The following is a 22205-nucleotide window of genomic DNA, read 5'->3' as shown; positions in this document are numbered from 1 at the left end:
TTGGAGGACCCTGCGGGGACGGGTTGATTCCGTCCAGTTGAAATTGGTTTGAGATTGCAGGATAGTGATGTGGTGGGTAACCCAGTGGTGCGTATTGATCCCACTCTGCTGGTACACCAGCGTTCACCGGGCTGTGGGACGGATGTAGTGCGGTAGGATACAATTGCGGTGGCTGGTTTTTTTGATACCCCTGCATCTGAGCTACATATCCATTGTAGTTGCTTGCAGATTGTGGAAGCGGGAAATCGACCATTGCATAATGCAAGGGTGGCTGGGTGTACTGATAGTACGTCGCAGGCGCGTAAGACATCCCGTTTGGGTATTGGTAGTGTGGGAACTGAGGTGTTCCGGGGTATCCGCTGGTTGATGGAAGTTTCGTCGCGTCGCATTTTGAAGGATCGTGAGCGGACGAGCTCGTTGTCCTGCTTCCGGGGGTTTGGGGTACTTGCTCTTGAACCACGCCGCCGTCATTTGTTTGCGAAGACTCGCCCTTGGGTTTCTGTACCAGTTCCTTAGGAGCGTCGATAAGAGTGTTGGATCCTGAAGCCTTGGAACTGTGTGGCGCATCTCTCCTGCGTCGCCTGCTCTTCGACGCTAGAGCTTTGGCAGACTCGGACGCCCTCCTACGCACGTTGAAGTAACTCCAGTTGCGAGTGGCCGGGAACAGAGGGATGGCAGGGCGAAAACTCATGAAGTTCACTACTCGGTCCTCGGCCACCTTCAGCTCGGATGAACTTGAGCTCGTGTCCAGCGACAGCTCCGGCGATCCTGGTTCGTCTTGCTCGACTTTCTTCCCGCTCTGTTGGTATCCCTGCACGACCTGAGCTTGGCGACCTTGCGATGGAGCTGCAAATCTTGAATCATAACCTCCTCTTGTGTCCATTGGGGCAACGTAGAATGGTAATGCTGCGTACTGGTTTGAACTGCTGTTGGGCTGCATCCTGCTACACTCTTCCCTGACTTCACTTGCCCGCTGTAAACTATTGAGATGCTGAAAGGGTTAGCGCATGGCTGGTACTGGAATTTCTACATGTTTAGAAATAGTGTCCGGTGATGCTGAGTATTGGAAACTACATGTTGCTATGGTTTCTCTACCGAAACGGTCATTGTTAGAACTACTTTGTTTGCAGCTTCTGTCGTACTATTTCTGTTTGTCTCTTTGTTTTAAACTAATCTCGATGAAGGAGACGTTTGATGGAATAGGCCTTCCAGATTTGGTGCGTTGTGTTCAAGAGAACTTTGACTTTCCTAGACCAGAGTCAACTTAACTAACCCTTCCACTTCTCAGCTCAAAATATCGCCTTTTCAGTCTCTCTGTCTTCTTTGATCAATATAATGTTGCTTCTCTCACCAAACATGTCGGCCATTTCCTTATTTTTGGTTTCCCTCTTCCACCCCACAAGCTTCAGGAAGAGAGAGTCGAACCGGACATTCTACTCTCCTGGAAATTTGCATTATTCATTTCAAATTAGAAAAAAAGTAGAAAGTTTGTTATTTTTATACCCGATAATAGTTGGTTGGTCGATTGATTTGGTATTTTTAGTTCACTTTATGCACATTAAGGCTAATCCGGACTGGACCTACACTTTACAGTGGGATCCGAACCACTATGTGCCTCCACCGGGCGTCGAACCCGGGACCCCTTCATTACAAGGCGATGACGCCACCACTGCACCATCGGGGAGGCCCTGTATAGCCGAAAAAAATAAGAAAGTTCACTTAATTAGAACTCCAGCAGAATAACCTAAACAAAATATGCCTTTTGTAGAAAAATTGGGTGTACAATTAAGAAAGGAGGCCAGACCTTCATGCTTTCATTTAATGCAAAGAATAACTGGTTTCATAAATTTCAAAATTCCCAAAGCTACGGATTTCATTATATCAACTGAATGAAACTTAAAAATAATGATGATGTTGATCGAATAGAAAGTATTGTAAGTGCATGTATGGCTTGGCAGAGACAACGAGAGTTATCCCCACAAATTTCACAGCCACCAGAAAGCTATGTCAGCTGAGGCAATCTTTACTTGCTATGTGGATTATGTTGGTTCTGTCTAAAGACCAAATATTTGGGGGGGGTCATTGATTGGCTATGACAGCCTTTAGCCACTCGCTTGCTAAGCGAGAGGAACGTTTTAAGAAAAAGGAGGTAGCTCTGAAGAGCTATATTCCTTTCCCGGATTCTCTGGAGTAAGACAACGCGAACGCGTTCTGTGCGCATGTTGAAGGGTGTGAGCCTCGTCCAATGAACGCGCGGAGGGAAGGGGCATCCACGGGAGTGGGCGACTCGACTGCTCATTCGCGGTCCAGTAGTTCTGTAGTAAACATGTCAGCTCGCAAGTCTAGGCGAACTCTGCATTCAGGAGAGTGCCTCATAATGTTGAATGTGTTCGAGAACAACTTGTTTGAAAAGTTTAAAACACATGGCTTTGTTTTTTTACAAATGTTTAAAACGTTTAAAACAAAGTGTTTTAAACATGTTTTTCAAACTTGTTTAAAACACATTTTGATACATGATGTTTCATAGTTTGTGGTTATTTGCATGTTTTTTGAAAATGTATGTTTAAATTTTTTTATTTTTTTTCTGTTCTTCGTAGCATCAAAAGACAAATAAACGTGCAATATTATTTGTTATTTGTGTAAAACAATACACTGGCCATTGTTAAGAATAAAATAAGAAATTGGCAGCAGAAAGCGTTTTGCTTTACGGCCGTTACACCGCGCAGCACTTCGTTGCTTTCATCAGGCACCCTTCCCCACCTAGTCTGGCCCCGCCCACAAGCTTTCCCCTCTGCGCGTCGCTACTCCAGAGAATCCGGAAAAGCAGTATACGTCTACACTCAAACTGCAAGGGGACTAGCGCCGTGAAATAAGAACACGCTGACATCTATTTAAAAACACTACCTTTGACTGAACAGGCAGGGTTAAGAAAGACATAAGGAAGGTTCGTTTACCTGTAGTTTTGCAGCAATCTCTTCTCGGCTGGTCCTTGTTGCGATGTGGCCCTACTCTGTAATAAAATGGACGAGGGAGCAACTCCGGGCTCCAAACTCTGTACTTTCGTAGACCGATATTCTAAACGATATACTTTGACTTCACGATCGTTCATTCGCTCCTTTTTCTATACTTATGACAACTGTGGAGCTCTCTCGCGATAACTGGATTCAACGTGAACTGAAAGCAACTAGAAACGGAGTTATTTTGTAACTTCTAAACTACTAAACTAGAGATTTTCTCTCGCGACCTATTTAAATGAAATTCGAACTATCGACCGTTAAGACGGTTGACTCGATCGCGTCCTTTGGCAACGGCAATTCTGAGGGAAAATGCTGATTTCCTGATTCTCATACTGTGTCGTGCAGGCCCGTAGCTAGAATTTATCTCCAGGGGAGGCTCACGAGTTATCAGGGGGGGCTTTGTAAACCAAGTCCAATTTTCAAAAGTTTAAGAGTATTAAATGAAGGTAAATTGAATTGAATTGAATTGACTTCATTGCAGGGCGAGTTTCAGCTGTTGCTTGCTAATCCCTAAAAGTACAGATAAAAATAAAAATGAAATAAAATTCAAGGTTACAAAGAAATTGAACAAGGGAATACAATAAAATACAAAAGGAATAAAACTCACATACAATAGAACAGATTAAAATAAAAATTCAAATAAAATTCAAGATTACAAAGAAATTATGTGGGGGGGGTGGAGAGGTTAATGAGTTATAAAAATTTAGAAATATCATACAAATACTACATTTTTCCTATACGTTTTAATACATCGATTTTTGAAGTGTTGACTGCTACTGAAATAATCCCTTACTGCATACACTATACTACTTGTGATGAAGCAGATATTTATATCGCACAAGAAAGAAATGCACAATATTCAATCATAGTGCCTACAGTACATTCCACCCCCGGCCAAAGCAACTTTGGAGCCGTTGACCTTTGACGTAGATGCGGAGGAAATTTGCATGATGACTTTAAAGTCACAGATTGCAACAGGGACAGCGAAGGTACATATAAAATAAGATCCCCTGTGAAATAACTTTCTAGAGTCTAGAGAAGAGAATCTTCTTTGCCGCTATTTAGACTTCTCCGAACAAATGTATTAGTTGTTGTTCATGTTTTGTGAATTTATCCTTCACCAAAGTTGTGAGCAAAATAATATGTTGTCTACATTTTCACTCTTCACTGCAAACAAATTACACAAAATTGTTTTGCCTAATGTCAAAGGGGTTGACGGCAGTGCCAGGGGGGGCTGATGGCAGTTGCAGGGGGGGGCTGAGCAATGTCAGCGGAGTTTTTCCACCTGCCCTGAAGGTTGCTGATGTGATTAGCTTTTAAGAAGCTCTTTTCCAATGCTTCAGCGTGACCCATTTTTATAACATGATTAGCTTATTGATTTATGATGCCCGGGTCCTAGGTTCGACTCACGCCTGCGGCGTGATACGGCACACCGGCCTGGGGCAAAAAATTAGATTCACGTAGAGACGTTAATTTATTGTGAACCTGCTGCCTAGAGAAAATAGTCGCGGGCACCCATCCTGTCCAGTCAAGGATAGAAGATGCGATGTGGATTATATTGCTTCCGTGTGGAATTATAAAAGAAGAGCGGATAAGTCAAATATTTGTCTGCACCCTCTTGTTCATTCCTTACAGGTACATTAAGAACTCAAAGCATAGAGATTTGTTTTATTAGTTTTTCCAAAAACATGTCGTGTAAATACATACAAATAGTGTCTTAAAAATAGTACAATAGTGTGTCACAGTTTCATTTCTGAAAATTCGCATTGTCTTTTAAGAACCCATAACATTATCATAACTACATTTTTAATATAGTAGGAACAACAATGAAGTATATTCTTTCCTTTCGTTCAAATTCAATGAAACATGCCTATGCTACGTAAGCCAATAATACTTATGCGCAAACCAGCACTAGTATTTTTCCAGTCAGAAAACATGCCTCAGGCAACAATGAAGTTTTATAGTAGTACACAATCATTTATACATGCATATATAAACATACAGTAGTATAAGGAAAAGAGTTCGAAAGATGGTTGAAAGTTTAGTGCACATCAAATACCAGTGTATACAGTGTTCGAAATGAAAAATGTAGAAATGTAGGGAACTTCAGAACATCCTTTGTTCTTATTTTGAATGGTTTATCCACATACAACCCTAAAAACTTCCTCAATTCGCTGTAAAATTCTACAAGAACAGCCATTTTTAAAACAAATGACATTCACACTCTACCAAAATATTGAATTTAATACATTTGATGTTAAATACTGGTTTCCAGAGGCGTCTCCTGAACGCATGCGTCAATTGTGGGGAAAAGGACAGCTTGCTCCGTAACGACATTAATGAGCATTTCTACACTCTAATTTCTTCATGTGAGAGAAGTATTTATTTTACACGAGAGCGCTCAACTAAGATTATATTACATTTCTTGGATCTGAAGTGAAAGAAAGTAATAATTGTTTTCCCACAATTGACTCGTGCGTCACTTCAGATCCTAGAAATGTAATATAATCTTAGTTGAGCGCTCTCGTGTAAAATAAATACTTCTCCTATATGAAGAAATTAGAATGTAGAAATGCTCATTAATGTCGTCGCAGAGCAAGCTGTCCTTTTTCCCACAATTGACGCATGCGTTCAGGAGACGCCTCTGCTGGTTTCCTTCTTGAATTATCTTGTGTTCCACAAATAATTGATGTATGAGATACCAGTAGAACGTGAACTCTTTAAAATCACTGATAAATAAAACAAGGAAACAAATTGAGAAAGGGAGAACTTGGAACGAACAACCAGAAAAGGGAGGAGGGAATTGCGGGCCCCTCCTTTCAATTCGAATACTGACAATATAACACACTCAAACATATGACTGATAGTGCTACCTCTTAACATAAAATCTAATGACATTTCTGTTACGTGCACCCTACGTTTTTCACTTGCTGAACAATACAGCAACAGTAAATATTGCAACGGCTCGTAAGATCGGCTCACATGTTACAGGTTCATTGTTGGAGGTCAGGAAGTCTGTGTAACTCGAGAGACTTATGAACACTCGTGTACTTGATGTGCAATTCCAGTCTAGAATTATCCCAGCGAGCTCGTTGTTGCAGAACAGTGGGCTACCTTCATCAATCTGGAAAGAAATGATTTGAAAAATCATTACTGGTTCGTGCTTTTAGGTATCTACAGAGTTGCCAGATCGGAAACTGGCATCTCTTACCACTGGGTAAGTTGAAGTGAAATTATTTGTGATCCAATGTGGCTACTCGTTAAAGTTTTCACCCACTCTACATCAAAATCAAGAACGAAATCACTGTAAAAAAATCATGTGACTTGTAATTACTGACTGATTCACAGTTCACTTAATTAGGTTAGGTAAGTGAACATTTACAACGGAACCGATGCCATTGGAATTAACCAAATGGATTTGTCTTGACTCAGTGTCATTTCTTGACATTCACTTAATTTACAGTGGATAAAGAATAATGATCAATGGTTACCACCATATATTTATGTTTTCTACTGATTTCTATTGTTCAATATCACTCACTATGATGGGATATATGGCAGGTGGGAGATTGTCAACTAACAATATTTTATGACGTCATCATGTGAAGGTTATTGACCTCCAAAGTCCGAAAGGTAGTGGAAGGTTGTTAATAAAGCTTTGACATAGTTGTAGAAAGTGAGAGAGTTGAACGAAAATAATTAATGTAGCGGTTGAAAGCATGAACTTGGGGTTGGTGAAATCATTTTACTTGGACCATTTCAGTAAGATGTAATATTTTTCTTTCTTAACCCTCGAGTACTCGCGCGGCATCCCGTAACACGGATACTCGCGCGGGTGACAGTTGTCACCCATAATTTATTTTATTTTTTTTCGAAAAGACTAATTATAGTATGGTGGATTTTTTTTGTTTTGTTATATTTACAATCTATTCTAGGGACACTTAAAATATTTTTTGAATTATTGTTGTATGAAACAGGTGTTGTAAAGAAAAAAATACCAAATCGATCTTTAACAAAATTTTGCATGAAAAAAATATCTTAAACTTTAGGCTACCGTAACTTTTTTTTAATGCAGAGTAACATTGTAAAACTCCTTGCTCATCTGAAAGACTGCTTTATTGAGAATCCATAAACATATATATTAATATAATTTGGCCTATATTACAGGGCAAAATAAATCGCTAAAGCGTACCCTGCATTTTACATATAGAAAAAGTGTAGTCACAACAATGTCTGTTACTCGTAATAATTTTTTATGCATATTGTAGGTTGAAAATTTCAATGACAAAGAATTGATGAATGATCACTATAGATATGAGGTCCACATTTTTCACAATGTTTTCTGGTTGATTTGTCTCTTACCCTCCCACACAGATAGGAGCGACCTCTACTGTTACCTTGTTGTTTGCGCTCAGGCTGAGGAGTTTCTTCGATTACAAGAACGGCCTTTCCTCTTCTCTTCAGATGTGCAGGGATGAAAGGAAGCTGGATGAGACTCTCAATCAGAGGTTTTATGAGTTCCAACGCCAAAATTTTCAGGAATTCTCGTCTTGCAGGTGGTTTAGCTGCAGCTTTGTTGAACTTGTAAGTAATTGAGGCGTTGACCACAAGTTTTGCCCTACAAGTTCTAGGACTTCTCTGATAGGCGCAAGCCGATCAATTTCTCTTCGCTGCTGACGATCTCCGGTGTCATCAAAACGAAGACATCGCATGAGGAAATGAAATCTATTCTCACTAACAAGATAACAGACTTCCACACCAGTCCCTGCAGAGTTGTCCCACATTGCTTAGATTTTTCCTTTTACTGCCAAAACAGCCAATTAGTAGCAAAATGCCTATGAAAGCACGAATTTCAACAACATTCGTGTGTTTGGCGTTCCTGTCTCGGTTAAATGCTCCTTTATATGGTCAATATAAATGTTGGTTGATGTAACTATAGTTCCAATAACGTTAAAAAGTACAAGGCAATCAAGTGCACTGCGAGCTTCCCTACCCTGTCTAGTTGGTTCTGGTAGTCGCAAAATAATGTTGTCAGGTATGGTTCGTAAATTTCTGGGCTGAGAGGATAGTTCTTCCACTTCATTACAGTCTTAAACTAGTCTCTTAAAATATATAAATTTGCAAATGGGATGTCCTCTTCATCACTGGATTCTTCTTCCGCATTTGGCGGTAGGTCATTTTCGGAATTTTTCAATTGGTCCGTTTGTGTTTCATCTGCTTCTTCTGTGTCAAAGAGATCGTCCTGAACATCTAAATGGTCATCTCCACCAACGTCACTATCATTCTCCACAACATCATCCTCATCGGAACTCTCACCAAGCAATACGTCCAAAATTAGAGGGTTATTACAGAGTCGTGGACGCTTTGGTGCATTCATAACGCCGTTAATCGCGCGGGGGACAAGTGTCACCCAACTGACTTTCAAGCGCAATAACACGGGCCACTCCTCACTACAACATACAAATGCACACTAGTCAGGTAGCTGGAAATGTAGGGGGAAGATACTGAAGCCCCTATCACTCCCTTCCACCACACTGCTTGGAGGTAACAAAAACAAATGGGCTGGGTGACAATGGTCACCCGCGCGAGTACTGGAGGGTTAATAATTCAACCTCCAGGAACATAGGTTTGGTTTTAACGAAGATATTCCTGAAGGCATTTTCCTAGAGCACAGAGCTGTATGGGTACGGAACATGGACAGCTGCAGAAGCTTAAAGGAAAAGGCTGTTAGTCTTCGTAGTGTGGTGCTACAGGAGAATGTTGGCCTCCCCCATGGCGCAGTGGTAGCGTCATTGCCTTGTAATCAAGGGGTCCCGGGTTCGATACCCGGTGGAGGCACAAGTGGTTCGGATCCCACTTTAAACTGTAGGTCCATTCCCGATTAGCCTTACTGTGCATAAAGTGGACTTAAAACACCAACTCAAACCAAACCAAACAGGAGAATGTTGAACATCAAGTGGGTAAATGGAGCAACAAGCAGAAAGTCTGTGGAAATTCATTGTCAAGAGAGGATGCAGGATGGTAGACAATATCTGGAAAAGGTAGAAGTAACGAAAACTGCAAGTGAAGGGAGAATAGAAGAAACCACCACATTTGCAGGTGCAGGATGGATCATATCAAACATATCGCTCAAGATGTGAATTGCAAAAACTGCAGAGAAGTGAATACATTGACGTTATGTGGGGATAGGCGGAGAAAGGCGACATAGGACATCATAGGGTGCAGAGAGTAATGTTCTCGAATTGAAGGAGCTTAAGAAGATGATGAGGAAGATGAAATTTCTACTTACAATGCACGAATCCGACTTGGAATTCATACAAATTAGTTGAGACTCATTCAACTGTAGCTCGTCTTGCAGTGCGAAGAGGTCTTCACAGAAGCTTTTGTTCACAACTGTCAAAGTGTCGATGAACAGGGTGTAGTTCTCAGTGTTCTCAACAGTCTGAAAACAAGACAGCGGGATATGAGCTTTTGCATACCGGGACATAAATGTGGAAAATCACACATGAAACCACGAACAATATTGTACCTCAACATCATGCAAGGCACGGGGTCTGAATTAACCAGGAGAAGGGGGGAGGTACCGGGGACCCCCTCCCCCAAATCCCTAGCAGCAATGGTAAATTGTCAGCGATACCAGCAGTAATTCCCCACACAACAATAAAATATTCACATTTAATGCAGTGACACGAGTATGTCCATTAAATTTTAAATGCAAACTTGTACATGATACAAGCCTGTTCTCATGTTTCCACGTGTAATCAATCCTATCGATGGAAACATATCTGACTATTTTCTAACTGGTATGCGATCAGGAAAATCAATAATTCGTGAAATATAACATTTTGCTTCACCGGGATCAGAAAAGTGAAATATATAAGTGCAAAAATGTGAAATCCGGAAACGTCAAATCGAGGTTCCACTGTATTTCACAAACACATACCTGTATAATCCAAGAAGCTGTCTCGCATTTTTCGTTTTCCATCGGTTGATTTTGGAGTACCTTTGGACACTGCAGGGCGCTTTCGAACGTAAACTCGCTTTTCACCTAGAGATAAAAATATTGCACTAAACTCCTCAGTAACTTCTATGCATTCAAATCCAGAACATGTCCCATATTTCATAAAATGTTAACCAGAAAAGTACTTAGATTATATTCTCTTCCAAAATATAGAAACATGTAACTTTGAAAAATTACCCATACGAAATTTCAATCTCTGGAAATTTGTTAATATGAATGAGTAGCTATCAATGAAAAGAAAGGACGAAATATTTACGACTAAAGTATAATGTTCTATTATGTAGAAATTTAGTCACCAGAAGCCAGGGTTCGCCAAGGTGGACCCAACCCGAAAGAACCCGCTGGGTTCAAATTTCAAATGTGAATTACATTACATGTATTCACATTTTATTTATAAAAGCTCGACAAAACCCGAAAAAAACAATTAAACCCGAGAAAACCCAATCAAGCCCTGCCAGAAGCGTGCTATTATGAAATATAGATATGAAAATTCTACACAACACTTTCTGATTACAGAATTTAAATCCAAAGAAATGTATATGTATGCAATTATGCAACATTTAAAATGTTGACATTTGTTTTGTCTCATAATATTGTATATTATTATTACTTAGAAATCGTTCAACTTTCCAATAGGCGTTTACAAAATGAAAATACTGATTTTGAAAGTTCAACGTTCAAAGTCTTTCCTTTACAAAGCTGAAATTCTTAGCAATGCTTAAAAAATTGAATTTATGACATTCCATTATTCATAATATACACCACGACTTATATATTACAATAGCATTTATAAGTATGGTCACCGGCAAGAAAAATGAGACACCTAGAACTTGAATTACTCACTTCCCAGCAAGGCGTTATGTGTGTTGCCTAACTCGAGGATGATAAGTGGATTCTAATAGCAAATTTTCAACTTCTATGAACGCTGGTTTTTATTTCCGTTGGCTATAGAATCCAGTGGTAATGATTGATTGATTGAGTTGGTGTTTTAAGTACACTTTATGCACAGTAAGGCTAATCGGGACTGGACCTACAGTTTAAAGTGGGATCCGAACCACTATGTGCCTCCACCGGGTATCGAACCCGGGACCCTTTGATTACAAGGCGACGACGCTACCTGGAATTTCCTTATGTACAGGGTGTTCCACTTACAACGCAACCCGAAGTTGGGGATAGTACAACTTTTGAACCGGAAGTGGTACACATAGCTATAAACCTTATACCAAATTGAAGCCTTGATCATGCATATATTTTTATACCGGAGAACAATGATTGGATTTCATTAGTGTTCACGCAGTATTTCCAGATGTAACGGGAAGTGTAAATGAATTTTTTACAAAGCATGAAAAATGGCACATAACACACACGTACGGACATCCCGTCGGTAATTTTCAGTTTGGTTAGGTGGATTAGCTCGGCATCTATGGCAGTGAAAAAAGAAATGTTCATTTCTACCGATAGCCAATCGGATGAGGCGTCTTTAAGGGGGAACTAGGAAAATCGCTGTTTTTAGAAATGAAGACTGTGCATTGGCAACACTGCTGGTGTTTCAGTGCCACAAAAGAAAAAAAAGAAACTGAAATTTTCATGAAAATACTGTTACTTACATGCCCCTGGCAATCATGCGATGCATCAGGAATGGAACACGACTGGCCTTTCCTCTGTTTCTTTCCAAGCGGGGGAAAAATGTATTCTCATATCATAGTTGCCAGGTACATGTAAATAACACTATTTTCATGAAAATTTCCAAGTTTATTTTTTATTTTTTCCAGTAATTATATGATGCATACAGTTTCGAAACACACCTTTTGTGGCACTGAAACACCATCAGTGTTGTACTATCCACTATCCCTAACTCCGGGTTGCGTTGCAAATGTAACACCCAGTAGATTCCCAATTTGAAATATGTTACAGGAATGCAAAGTAATGGTTAAATTGCACTTACTTTTACTAGCTTCACTTCCTTTGTCTTATTGTACAATAATTTAGTGTCTCTGGTGTTAATGTCTGGCAGTTGAATCTGTAGTTGGCCTTCTTCAAATCCAGACACAAGCGGAAGAATTTTTCGTCTGAAAGAAAGTAATTAAATAAACGCAAGGCTTTTTGGAAGTCTGATTTTTTTAGCTACTTCTTGTTGTTTTTGTTGACTATAGGTCTTTTCTACTGTTACGGAGGGCGCTCTACATGCTGGCAAGGGAAATGGGAAGCGGGGATTACACAGCAGACCAACCAGACAACAGCGTTGGCGCCGAGAGATACGACGTGGCGGGAGGAAGTACTACGGGCACCTCGTTCTACAGGCTGCTGCGTTTCTTATCACATCACACTGGATTGGTCGCTTCCCCGCTCCCCACTTCCCTTGCCAGCATATAGAGCGCCCGCCGTAAGACTGGAAAGGAGCTTCTTTAGTTATCCTAAGACTTGCCCATATCCTTTCTGACATAGGCTTCCTCATCAGAATGAAGAGTGTACACTAGTCTTAAACCTACGTGGAGAGGTCATTGTCAACTTGTAGACAGATATACAACTGGTTGCATAGGCGTAGCTACGGGGTGTGCACACCCTAATGGGCTGCTTTATCAAAGAGAATTAAAGACAGATATTTCAATATGAGAGGAAATAAGCGGCAGTTTATAAGAAGTTGAAAATGCGATTACTTGGTACAAACGTGTGCATTATCGCTGATGAAACGAGTGTCTATAGATTTTCGATTTTTTGATGTCATTGGAGAAAGAAGATATTTACTGCATTCTACTCTGTACTGCAGAGCTTTTCTTCTATACCTGTCACAAGCTGCACGTGTGAGAGAGCTTTCTCCAAGCTTTCCCAAGTTAAAACTAAATTAAGAGCAACTCCGAAGCAGGATAGATGGGAAGCCCTGCTCTTGCTATTTGTGGAACAGGAAAAAGCTTAGTCTATTGATGTAAATGAAGTTATTGATGAGTTTAAGAAACATTGTACATTTTGACAGACGTCTCTTGTTATAGATGACGTGTATTTTGATGTATTTGTTTGTAACATTTATGAACATTTTGTGCGTGTGTGTAATATCTATGCAATTTGACTTTTTTCTACTACATATATTCAGAAATTTTTAGTGAATTTATATTCCTTTACAAACATCAGTGCAGTTAAAGAGCCAAGTGATTGTGTTGCAAAATATGCTATTAAAAAGGTACAAGACCTCATTTCTTTTCTTTGTGCACACCCAAATATAAAGTTCTAGCTACGCCTATGACTGGTTGATATTTTGGGGGAGCTCTGAGGAAAACAGCGCGTCTAATAGCTTTGTCGTTTTGCACACGTAATTATCTCGCACTGCGCATGCGCAAACTGAGAACACAGCCTTCTGCACAATCTTGCTGTAAAATAAACACCGAGCGACATTGAGTAGAAGTTGGCTGCCAACCTCGTACCAAACACGTCTTCCACGGTCCCTACTTGAGAGGACCGAGGAAAACAACATTGTGAGACCCATAATTCCATTTAGAAGGCAAAGTTATTTGCGTTCTAAGTCCACTTTATGCGCATGTAGGCTAATCGGGACTGGGCCAACAGATTAAAGTGGGATCCGAACCATCATGTGCCTCCAGCGGGTATCTAAGCAGGTACCCCTTGATTATAAGGCTGGGCAAAGTTATGTCAGATGGTTAATTCCATTATTTATATTTTTAGCACATAGTAATAACTCATTTTTTTCTATTTCTGGCCCTTTCGAAACAATTTTCCACCAGTGGAGGGCAGGAACTGAAGACCCCCGCCTAAACTCTAACTCGGGTCTACCTCAGTGTTGCCACAATATGAGGGCACAATTTCCCTTTCCAAGGGGCAAAATTTCCCTTTTTGACCCATTTTTTCCCTTCACCTAAGCAAATCATACAATAATAATAATATTAGTAGTGGTAGTAGCAGTCCCGGTAATTTTTATTATTATTAGTGGTGGTGGTGGTGGTGAAAGCAGCAGTAGTAGTAATTCCATTGGTCCATGTACGTGTGAATAAAAATGTTATTTTTTTTTCACATGTCACTTTCATCGCATCCTGACCAGTTGTCCCAGGTTTGGATCCTGGTCAGGAATCCATTTAATCGTTAATCCTCATCGTTACTATTATCCAAGGGTGCAGGAAAGCGATGTACTTAACAGGAATATAAATAGATGCTGGTTATATTCAAGGGAGCAGGAAAAAGAACAGAAAAGATGAAAATGTGAATATGAAACTGGAACTTAACATAAATTGTAATAATGAAGTCAGATGTCTTAAAATTTCCCTGAAATTATGGTATCTTTAATCAAAACTCCCTTTTCCTTTTCGGTCCGAATTTCCCTGCAAAAAGGGAAATTTCCCTTCATGTGGCAACACTGGTCTACCTTTGGTGCAAGATATGGAACTGTCGTTGGCAAAATAAGGTTCAGTACTTACTCGTCTAAGCAGTCGGTCGTTGAAACAATGTACTGCGAATCGACAATGGTTGCGCTACAGTTTGACCCATAGTTGCCATCCTTCATGACCAAAACCTGAAAGAAGATATTCAAAAGCTTGCTTTCACTCAAATATGAGGGTAGAACTCCTCTCCTGTACACCTTTGCAATGGTGGTGCATGGAGAGTGTTTAGGCAAGGCTCCACACAATCCCGATCCCTGCTACAGTGGAGGTGCTGTGATCAGCACCACGCTCCGGCCGCCTTTGTTGCTGAGGAGTGTCCTCAGGTACCAATCAATGAGATGCTGGTGAGCCCCAGAGCAGGCACATTGAAGATGAAAAAAATTCGTCTGAGATCGGGAATCGAACTCAGATATTTCGCACTCTCCTCAAACATGAAGAAAAGTGATCGGTTAAGATGTACGAATTCTCGCGGGAAAAAGGTAAGCTGCTACCCAACTCTGGATTTCAATTTATACAGGATGTTCATGTGATGTACTCTATAAGAGTACTCCCCCCCCCTCTCTCTCTCTCTCTCTCTCTCTCTCTCTCTCTCTCTCTCTCTCTATCTCTCTATCTCATATTTTTGGAAGAACTAGAATACATCCATAATAATAATAATAATAATAGCTAAATTAATATACCGGGTGATCCGTTTGAGATGTCAGAAAAGTAAACCTTTATACACAAGAGGTTAATGTACGTATCTCCCAGCAGCTTGTTGTAATATAAGCAGAAAGGATGTAAGTTTCGAATTCAGCCACATGGCGGCGCTAATGTGCATGGTAACAAAAGTGGTGATCACGTCACAACAGCGCAAACAGTCTGTCGTATGGTATGCGAAATTTTCGAGTATTACATGCATTGAAAATTTAGAGTTTCTTGGGAAAAAAATAATAAATTAAACAAAGTAGCCACAAAAGTAGTACAAATAGATACAGACCCTCTATTTTTTCGTATTTAAACAAACCTCCCTCTAACTTCCGGGAGCTTAACTCCCGAAGAACCACAATACTTTTTCAAAAGTTGGCAACACTAAACTGTCATAAAACATCCCAGACAAATTTGCTGCTGGATACTAGTTTTTTTTTTCAAATAGACTTAAACTCAAGTTAGATAATGTTCGAATCTTATTGAAATACCTATTTCATTGAAAATGTATCATTAAACTGAGTAACAAACTAACAGTATCTTAATGTGTGTTCGTTGTATTTCATTCATGTAATTATTATAACTATTTAGTGTGATCATATTCTTTGTGTCATATCATTCTGCAATATTAATTATAATTTTATCTATATAAACTCAGATGTTAATATCTTATGAAAATAACATACACCCTTAATATTAATAATATATAATATCAATTTACAAATGTCATAAAACAATAAATACGACTTGTTCTGGACACCAGAATGGTCTGGACAATTTTGCAGAGCTATGTAAGTGAATTATCTATTCTTATTATATATATATATATATATATATATATATATATATATATATATATATAATTTTCTTTGTTTGATGTACATGTATGTAATTGTATGTTATAAATAAAAAAAACAATAAAGAAAGAAAAACAAAGCGGTGGAACCGATAAATTCAGAGCACTTGACGTCCTGGTTTATTTAAAGGTACCACGACATAAGCGTATACCCTCGAATGTAGGCGGGTGGAGGCGAGCCTACTTCGGGGGGTTCCCCCCTTTATTTATTTTATCGTTGCACATTTAATATTAATTAATAACAAAATTAATTAATTGCTGTGTAAATTATATTGATATAAACGTGTATGTATTCAAAATGCTTAGAATAAATAAAGATTATGTTGTTGTTTTTTTATTACATGCATGTTACTGCCTCCACGCAGCTGAAGACTGTAAACATCCACTCACTCGAGACTTACATCCATTCTGCTTATATTACAACAAGCTGCTCACAGATACGTAGGCTACTTTAACGTTTTGTGTATAAAAGTTTACATTTCTGACATTTCAAACGGATCACCAGGTAGTATTAACATTACACGGAGAACTCGAAATTCATGGGAGTGGTTAGCACATCGTGCTACGACGCCAGGGGTCCAGGGTTCGAATCCCGGCCTGGGCATGGATCTTTGTGAGTGTCCATTCATCAATTTCATCACATCATCACTCATCCTCATCTTCGCAAATTTACCAAAAGTGGCACAAAAAGCGAAGTAAAACAAAACAATTCAATCAATCAATCATCGAATGAGAAGTGATGCACTTTTGATATATAAATTGACACGGATAAATGCGTGATTTTAGTATTCTTGAAGTGATTGTCTGATTTTTCCAAGCGATGGATGTTAATGCATCACACGGAACAGCAACTGATAAAGTACACTTGCAAGTATTTTGATGCACTAAAGTGCATCATTAGCATTTGTGCACTTCAGAGATTTGTCCAGAATTTTCCATCTTACGGGGGCTGAGGGTGTAAGTTTGTATTTAAGGAGGAAAAAGTATAAATTTAGACCAAAAATGACCATAAAGTGGGTTGTTGTGAACAATTTTAGGAGTGTATTGAGGAATTTTGGGAGTATAAAGGAATAGTTTGTGAACAAATCATTTTGGGCTCCGTGTCAGAGTGCGAAATCCTGGAGACAGGGGGCAGGGGGGGGATTTCCTTCCCACCAACAATCTTGTCCTTAAAAATCCCCCACACTAAAAATTTCCGGAGCGGAGAGTTTTTGTTATAAGAACAAAGATAAACATTTATTTTAACTTAAAATATACCTTACTAAAAAATAATCAGAAACAAATACATACTGTCAATAAAAGTAAAGACAAACCTAAGTATGAAATATAATTGATTTATATTAATAAAAAGCATACATTAAACGAAAACTTAAATTAAAACAATCTCAACTAATTTGCAATTTATTGGAATTTTTAACCAATTTGTAAAGGAATTAATTTGCCAGTTTATAAATATCTGATATACATAAAAGTAACAAACGAATATATATCTAATAATATATACGTTTAAATATTTAGTAATTTTCTTTTATATGTAATATAATAAATATGCAGGCATATATCATATAATAATTAATATGCGTATGTGTGTACAATTACTGGCGTGCCGAGAGAGGGATTAAAGGATCTTGTGGTTCCCTTTTGGCCCAGCTTTCTACTCAAAATATAAACCACACCAAAAGATTATGAAAATATATCACAGACTAAAAATAATTCTTACCTCATGACAACAAGATATGTTAGGTTCTACGTTCATGTCAATCCAAAATAATGTCCTGGGTACGCTAGTTCCTCCCACCCTAGTCAGATTATATTGAAATTAATTTAACAATTGATACATACCCTAATTAAAAATAGATACTTACATGATGGGACATAAAATTGTCAGAAGAGGATACAGAAACGTGGATTACTCCTAAAAAAACGAGAGTAAAATTTTACATTTCATCTTTTAACAGTTCAAGAATTGATGAGACGTTTACATTTCAAAGTGAGAAATTGTGATGTAATAGTCAATTTGTATGTGCAAATTATCATTTACATTTACATATGGCAGTGTAAGTTTTTTGTGCCGCTTTTGGCTAATTTGCGAAGATGGGGATGAGTGATGACATGATGAAATTGATGAATGGGACACTCACAAACATCCATGCGCAAGCCGGGATTCGAACCCGGGACCCCTGGCGTCGTAGCGCGATGTGCTAACCACTCCGCCATGAGGGCCGGCACGTCACCATTCAACTCGGTAGGTCAGGATAGATTAAATAAACTCTTAATATTGTCAATTCAAAAATAAATTGGAAACAACTATCACTTTTGATAATATGATTGATTAACGACTTTGCTTCATTGAAAGTAAGAAAAGTTAAATTCTAATTATTCTCATTATGATACAGTGTGTCTACAAAGTTTTAAGACTGGCAACATTGTAACAAGATAAATGCTGCAATGTGCCATTTGGTACATGTATTTCGTAGTGTCACATGTAGTGAAATTGGTGTCTGATTCGGTGCAATATTGAGTGAGTTACAGCTTTGATACTAGTGTAGTGTTTTGTACCCTCGTCATGCACTTGAAAACAGAACAACGATTAAGTTTTGTGTAAAATTCAGTAGAACCCCTTCAGAAACCGTTGAAATGCTGAAAACTGCTTACGGCAATGACACCTTTTGTCAATCCAATGTTTTCACTTGGCATCGTCGATTCCGTGATGGTCAGGCGATAATGTCGAAAAAGTTCGACAAAAACTGAATGAAAACCGGGCTCAGTCACTGATGATGAATACTGTTGATGATTGATTATTGCAGCTGTCTGTAGATCCATTTTGGAGCGCTTGCTAGAGAGATTACGACGAGTGAAACCAGAGCTGTATGAATCTGGTGTTTGGTTCCTGCAGCACGGCGATTATTGTCCAACAGTTTTTGGCACGGAAAGAAGTGATTGTTAAACCATCCGCTTTATTCGCCAGAACTGGCATTGACTGACTACTTTTTATTCCAAAATTCAAATCCCACCTGAGGGGCCAACTTTTTGACACCATTTTGGAAATTGAAGAAGCTTGTACGAGGTATCTAAACACAATCCCAAAGAAGATATCCGCAGGGGCATCCAGCAATTGTACAGCCCTGTCCCTAAGTGTGTACACTTAGGAGGGATGTGCATCGAAAACTAACCAATGCTTATGGCCAGTCTCACATATTTACACTTTCTATTAAGCCAGTCTTAAAACTTTGTACACACACGGTGTATATAAGTCTGGTTCCATAATATTTTTCAAATGTTACTTAGGATAATTTGTATTACATAGTTTATAACGATGATATCTTTTTCAAGCAGAATTGAATAAATATATTTTTTTTACTGAGAACATACTACATACTGTATTATTTATTTTAATTATTATTTCTAAACTTTTTCTTCTTTTACTTGTGGGCTTATATTTTGGTAACACCCTGCTGGTGCTGGAAATTTTTGTTGCCCAAAGTAGTACGTTTTTAATGACGTTCTTCAAAAAAAAGGTAAAGGTAAAGTGTTCCCCTGTGCATAGCACCACGCCATGAAGGCGTATAGGGGGTGTGGGGGTAACGCCCCACCCTTTCTTGATCCGGTCGTGAGTGGGGGTGATGTGATCAGCATCACGCCCCTGACCGCCTTTACCCCCCAGGGTTTCCCCCAGGTACCCATGTTATTCGACGCTGGGTGGGCGCCGGGGCCGCTTTCACCGTTAGAAAAGTTCCCGGATTTGAACCGGCCGGGGATCGAACCCGGGACCTTGAGCATGGTAGTCAGACGCGTTACCGACTGAGCCACCGCGGCCACCATAATGATGTTCTTCAGACACTAAAATTCATTAATTGATTTTGTTTATTTTACTTCGTATTTCTGCCACTTTTGTCTAATCGTGAAGATGAGGATGAGTGATGATATGATGAAATTGATAAAGGGGACTGACATTCACAAAGATCATCCATGCCGGGATCATGCCGAGTCTCCTGCCACGCGCGTCAGCAGCAAAAATAAGCGTCAAATTTGCTCCTGCCGCGTAATTCGTCTGCTAAGAGGATGTTACAAATCTTAAGATCAAATGAAGACGAGAGAAATGCAAGTTTATGATTAGTGGGAATGAATGTACAGGGAATTTAGAACCTTTTTTTTAGAAAGCATTTAGTGATATTATTTTAATGCTAACAGAACCTAACCTGGACCTAATCTTGAAACATTTTTGTGTAAGTAATCGCTAAAACTTCACAGTATGTGTTACAGACGTAATTGCATACATAGCATGATGAAATCACGATAAAACAAAGACGAGTCTGCTGCCACGCGCATGTCTCTTTTGGGTTACAGCAGAAAAAGAACGTGACAGCAGACACTAACTTTAAAAATTGAATAAGGAAGTTTTAACACATATTTAACTTCCTTATCAGGGGTCTATCCTCAATTTATTTTAGTTAAGGAGCTTATTCCAGTGTTGTATTACGGCAAAATAAGTTATGTGCTGATGTGTATATACGAAAAGCTAAATGTCTACAGTGCACGTAGTTTGAACTTTTATCATAGATGACTCTGCTCTCTGCTTTCTAGTAGCGCTATCTTACGTGAGATCTCGGAACTACTTGCAGACTATGTCAATACGTATGTACATTGACATCGCGAAAGGCATGCTGTTGGACACAGGGCAGTGATGCCAACCGTAGGGACATGTCCCTACGCATAGGGACTTTTCACTATATTTTGCCCGCGTAGGGACAGATTTTGCCAAATGAGGGAAACCGTAGGGACTTTTTTTCAATGTTCGAAAATAACATTTTATTGTGCAAAGGTGCTCCATCAGAATTTTGGAACATGTTATAGTTACCAAGAACTTTGAAGGCAAGTTCTTTTTTGAAAACATTTCCACTCTCGCGAAAATAGTGCTAACATTACCACATTCTAACACAGACACGGAGAGAATATCTTCAATGTTAAGTGATACAAAAACAAAAAATAATATTAAAATGGGACCAGAATTGTTAAATTCTTTGCTAGTGATAAATTCTTAGTCACATGAAGAAGACTGCAGGAAATACAGCATCACCAACCAACATCTATCTCTTCACAGCAGCAGCATGTATGACTTCAAATAACATAATCAACAGTAAACGACTCAACGTTATTCATAAATTGTGGAAACATCGAGCAGAAAGATTTGGTAAGTAAATGTGTATATTTTATTTTCTGTTTTGCATGCACATGAGGTGTTTCTTTTTTCAGTCGCTTTACTTGGCGTAGGGACATTTGATCAGTTGTAGGGACATTTTGACTATGTCTGTAGGAACATTGCCGAAAAGTGGTTGGCAACACTGACTTGGTTTTCCTATAAAACTGTCCCGGGCAGAAATATCTGGAGTGAGCGAACTAAAGAAAGTGTCTACGCAAGTAGTGACTCGAGAGGGCTCGATCAATGAACAAGTGCCAGGGAAAAGGAATGTGTGGAGGGGAAACGACTGCAGTTACTAGCCTTTACAGCAGCGTGTACTGCTTTGCTCTGTCCACTCTATTTCTCCCCTACCATTATGGGCGAGATAGAGTAAATTTGATGCAAACCGAAGCTGTGAATTTAATATGAAAATGTGAAAATATAACTACACTCTAACGCATTTTATACTTTGTTCTGTTCGAATACTATAACCCCGTTCGGCGGGCCAGACAACTTCAAGTCGGCTTGAAGATCTTGCGTCAGGCCATTCAGCCATGTTGCAGCCGGAGGAAGTAAGGAAAAGTTGACTCGTTTCGTCTGCACAAGATCTTGCAAGATGGCGGCGTCCATGGAGATATATGCGATTTGGGATAATGTTATTACGAGGATGGCTATAGCATAGGCGTGCACACGGGGGGCAAGGGGGGCAATTACCCCCTAATCATGGACGTCGCAATTTTTTCCCATGGAAGGACAAGCACAGTATTTTTCCATGGGTATATTACCCCGATAATAGTGTTGCCCCTCAAAAACACCACTTGAAATTATCGCTTAAATGTAAATTACTATGACTGAAATCAAATTATGCGCGTGAAATATATACTTTTAGGTTGACATTCGATTTCTAAGGGAGAGGAAATTTAGTGTGGAGGAATCTTATCGACGTCATTAAAATATATTATCCTCCTAAAAAGAATAAAGAATTTACAAGCGAATTAAAGTTCAAAGCAACTACGGGGGAATAGGGTGCAGTGGCGCAACTACAGGGGGCAATAGGCAT

General features: G+C 39.3%; 1 protein-coding gene across 1 annotated transcript; it reads right to left on the bottom strand.

The window, feature by feature from the left end:
- Positions 1 to 3489: 3489 nt before the first annotated feature.
- Positions 3490 to 21775, bottom strand: LOC146004474 (factor V activator-like). The gene is made up of 7 exons (XM_083143330.1): positions 21614 to 21775; positions 14460 to 14554; positions 11984 to 12107; positions 9961 to 10065; positions 9307 to 9459; positions 6000 to 6141; positions 3490 to 3527 (listed from the first exon to the last, which is right to left on the bottom strand). Exons 1-7 carry the CDS (start codon positions 21773 to 21775, stop codon positions 3490 to 3492), a joined length of 819 nt encoding a protein of 272 aa, XP_082999456.1.
- Positions 21776 to 22205: the final 430 nt, after the last annotated feature.

Source organism: Lepisma saccharinum, chromosome 21 (genome assembly GCF_977018435.1).
Source record: "Lepisma saccharinum chromosome 21, izLepSacc3.1, whole genome shotgun sequence".
In the NCBI taxonomy this organism is placed as follows: Eukaryota; Metazoa; Arthropoda; class Insecta; order Zygentoma; family Lepismatidae; genus Lepisma; species Lepisma saccharinum.
The sequence above is the reverse complement of the archived record's forward strand: the minus strand, read 5'-3'. Positions and strand labels throughout refer to the sequence as shown.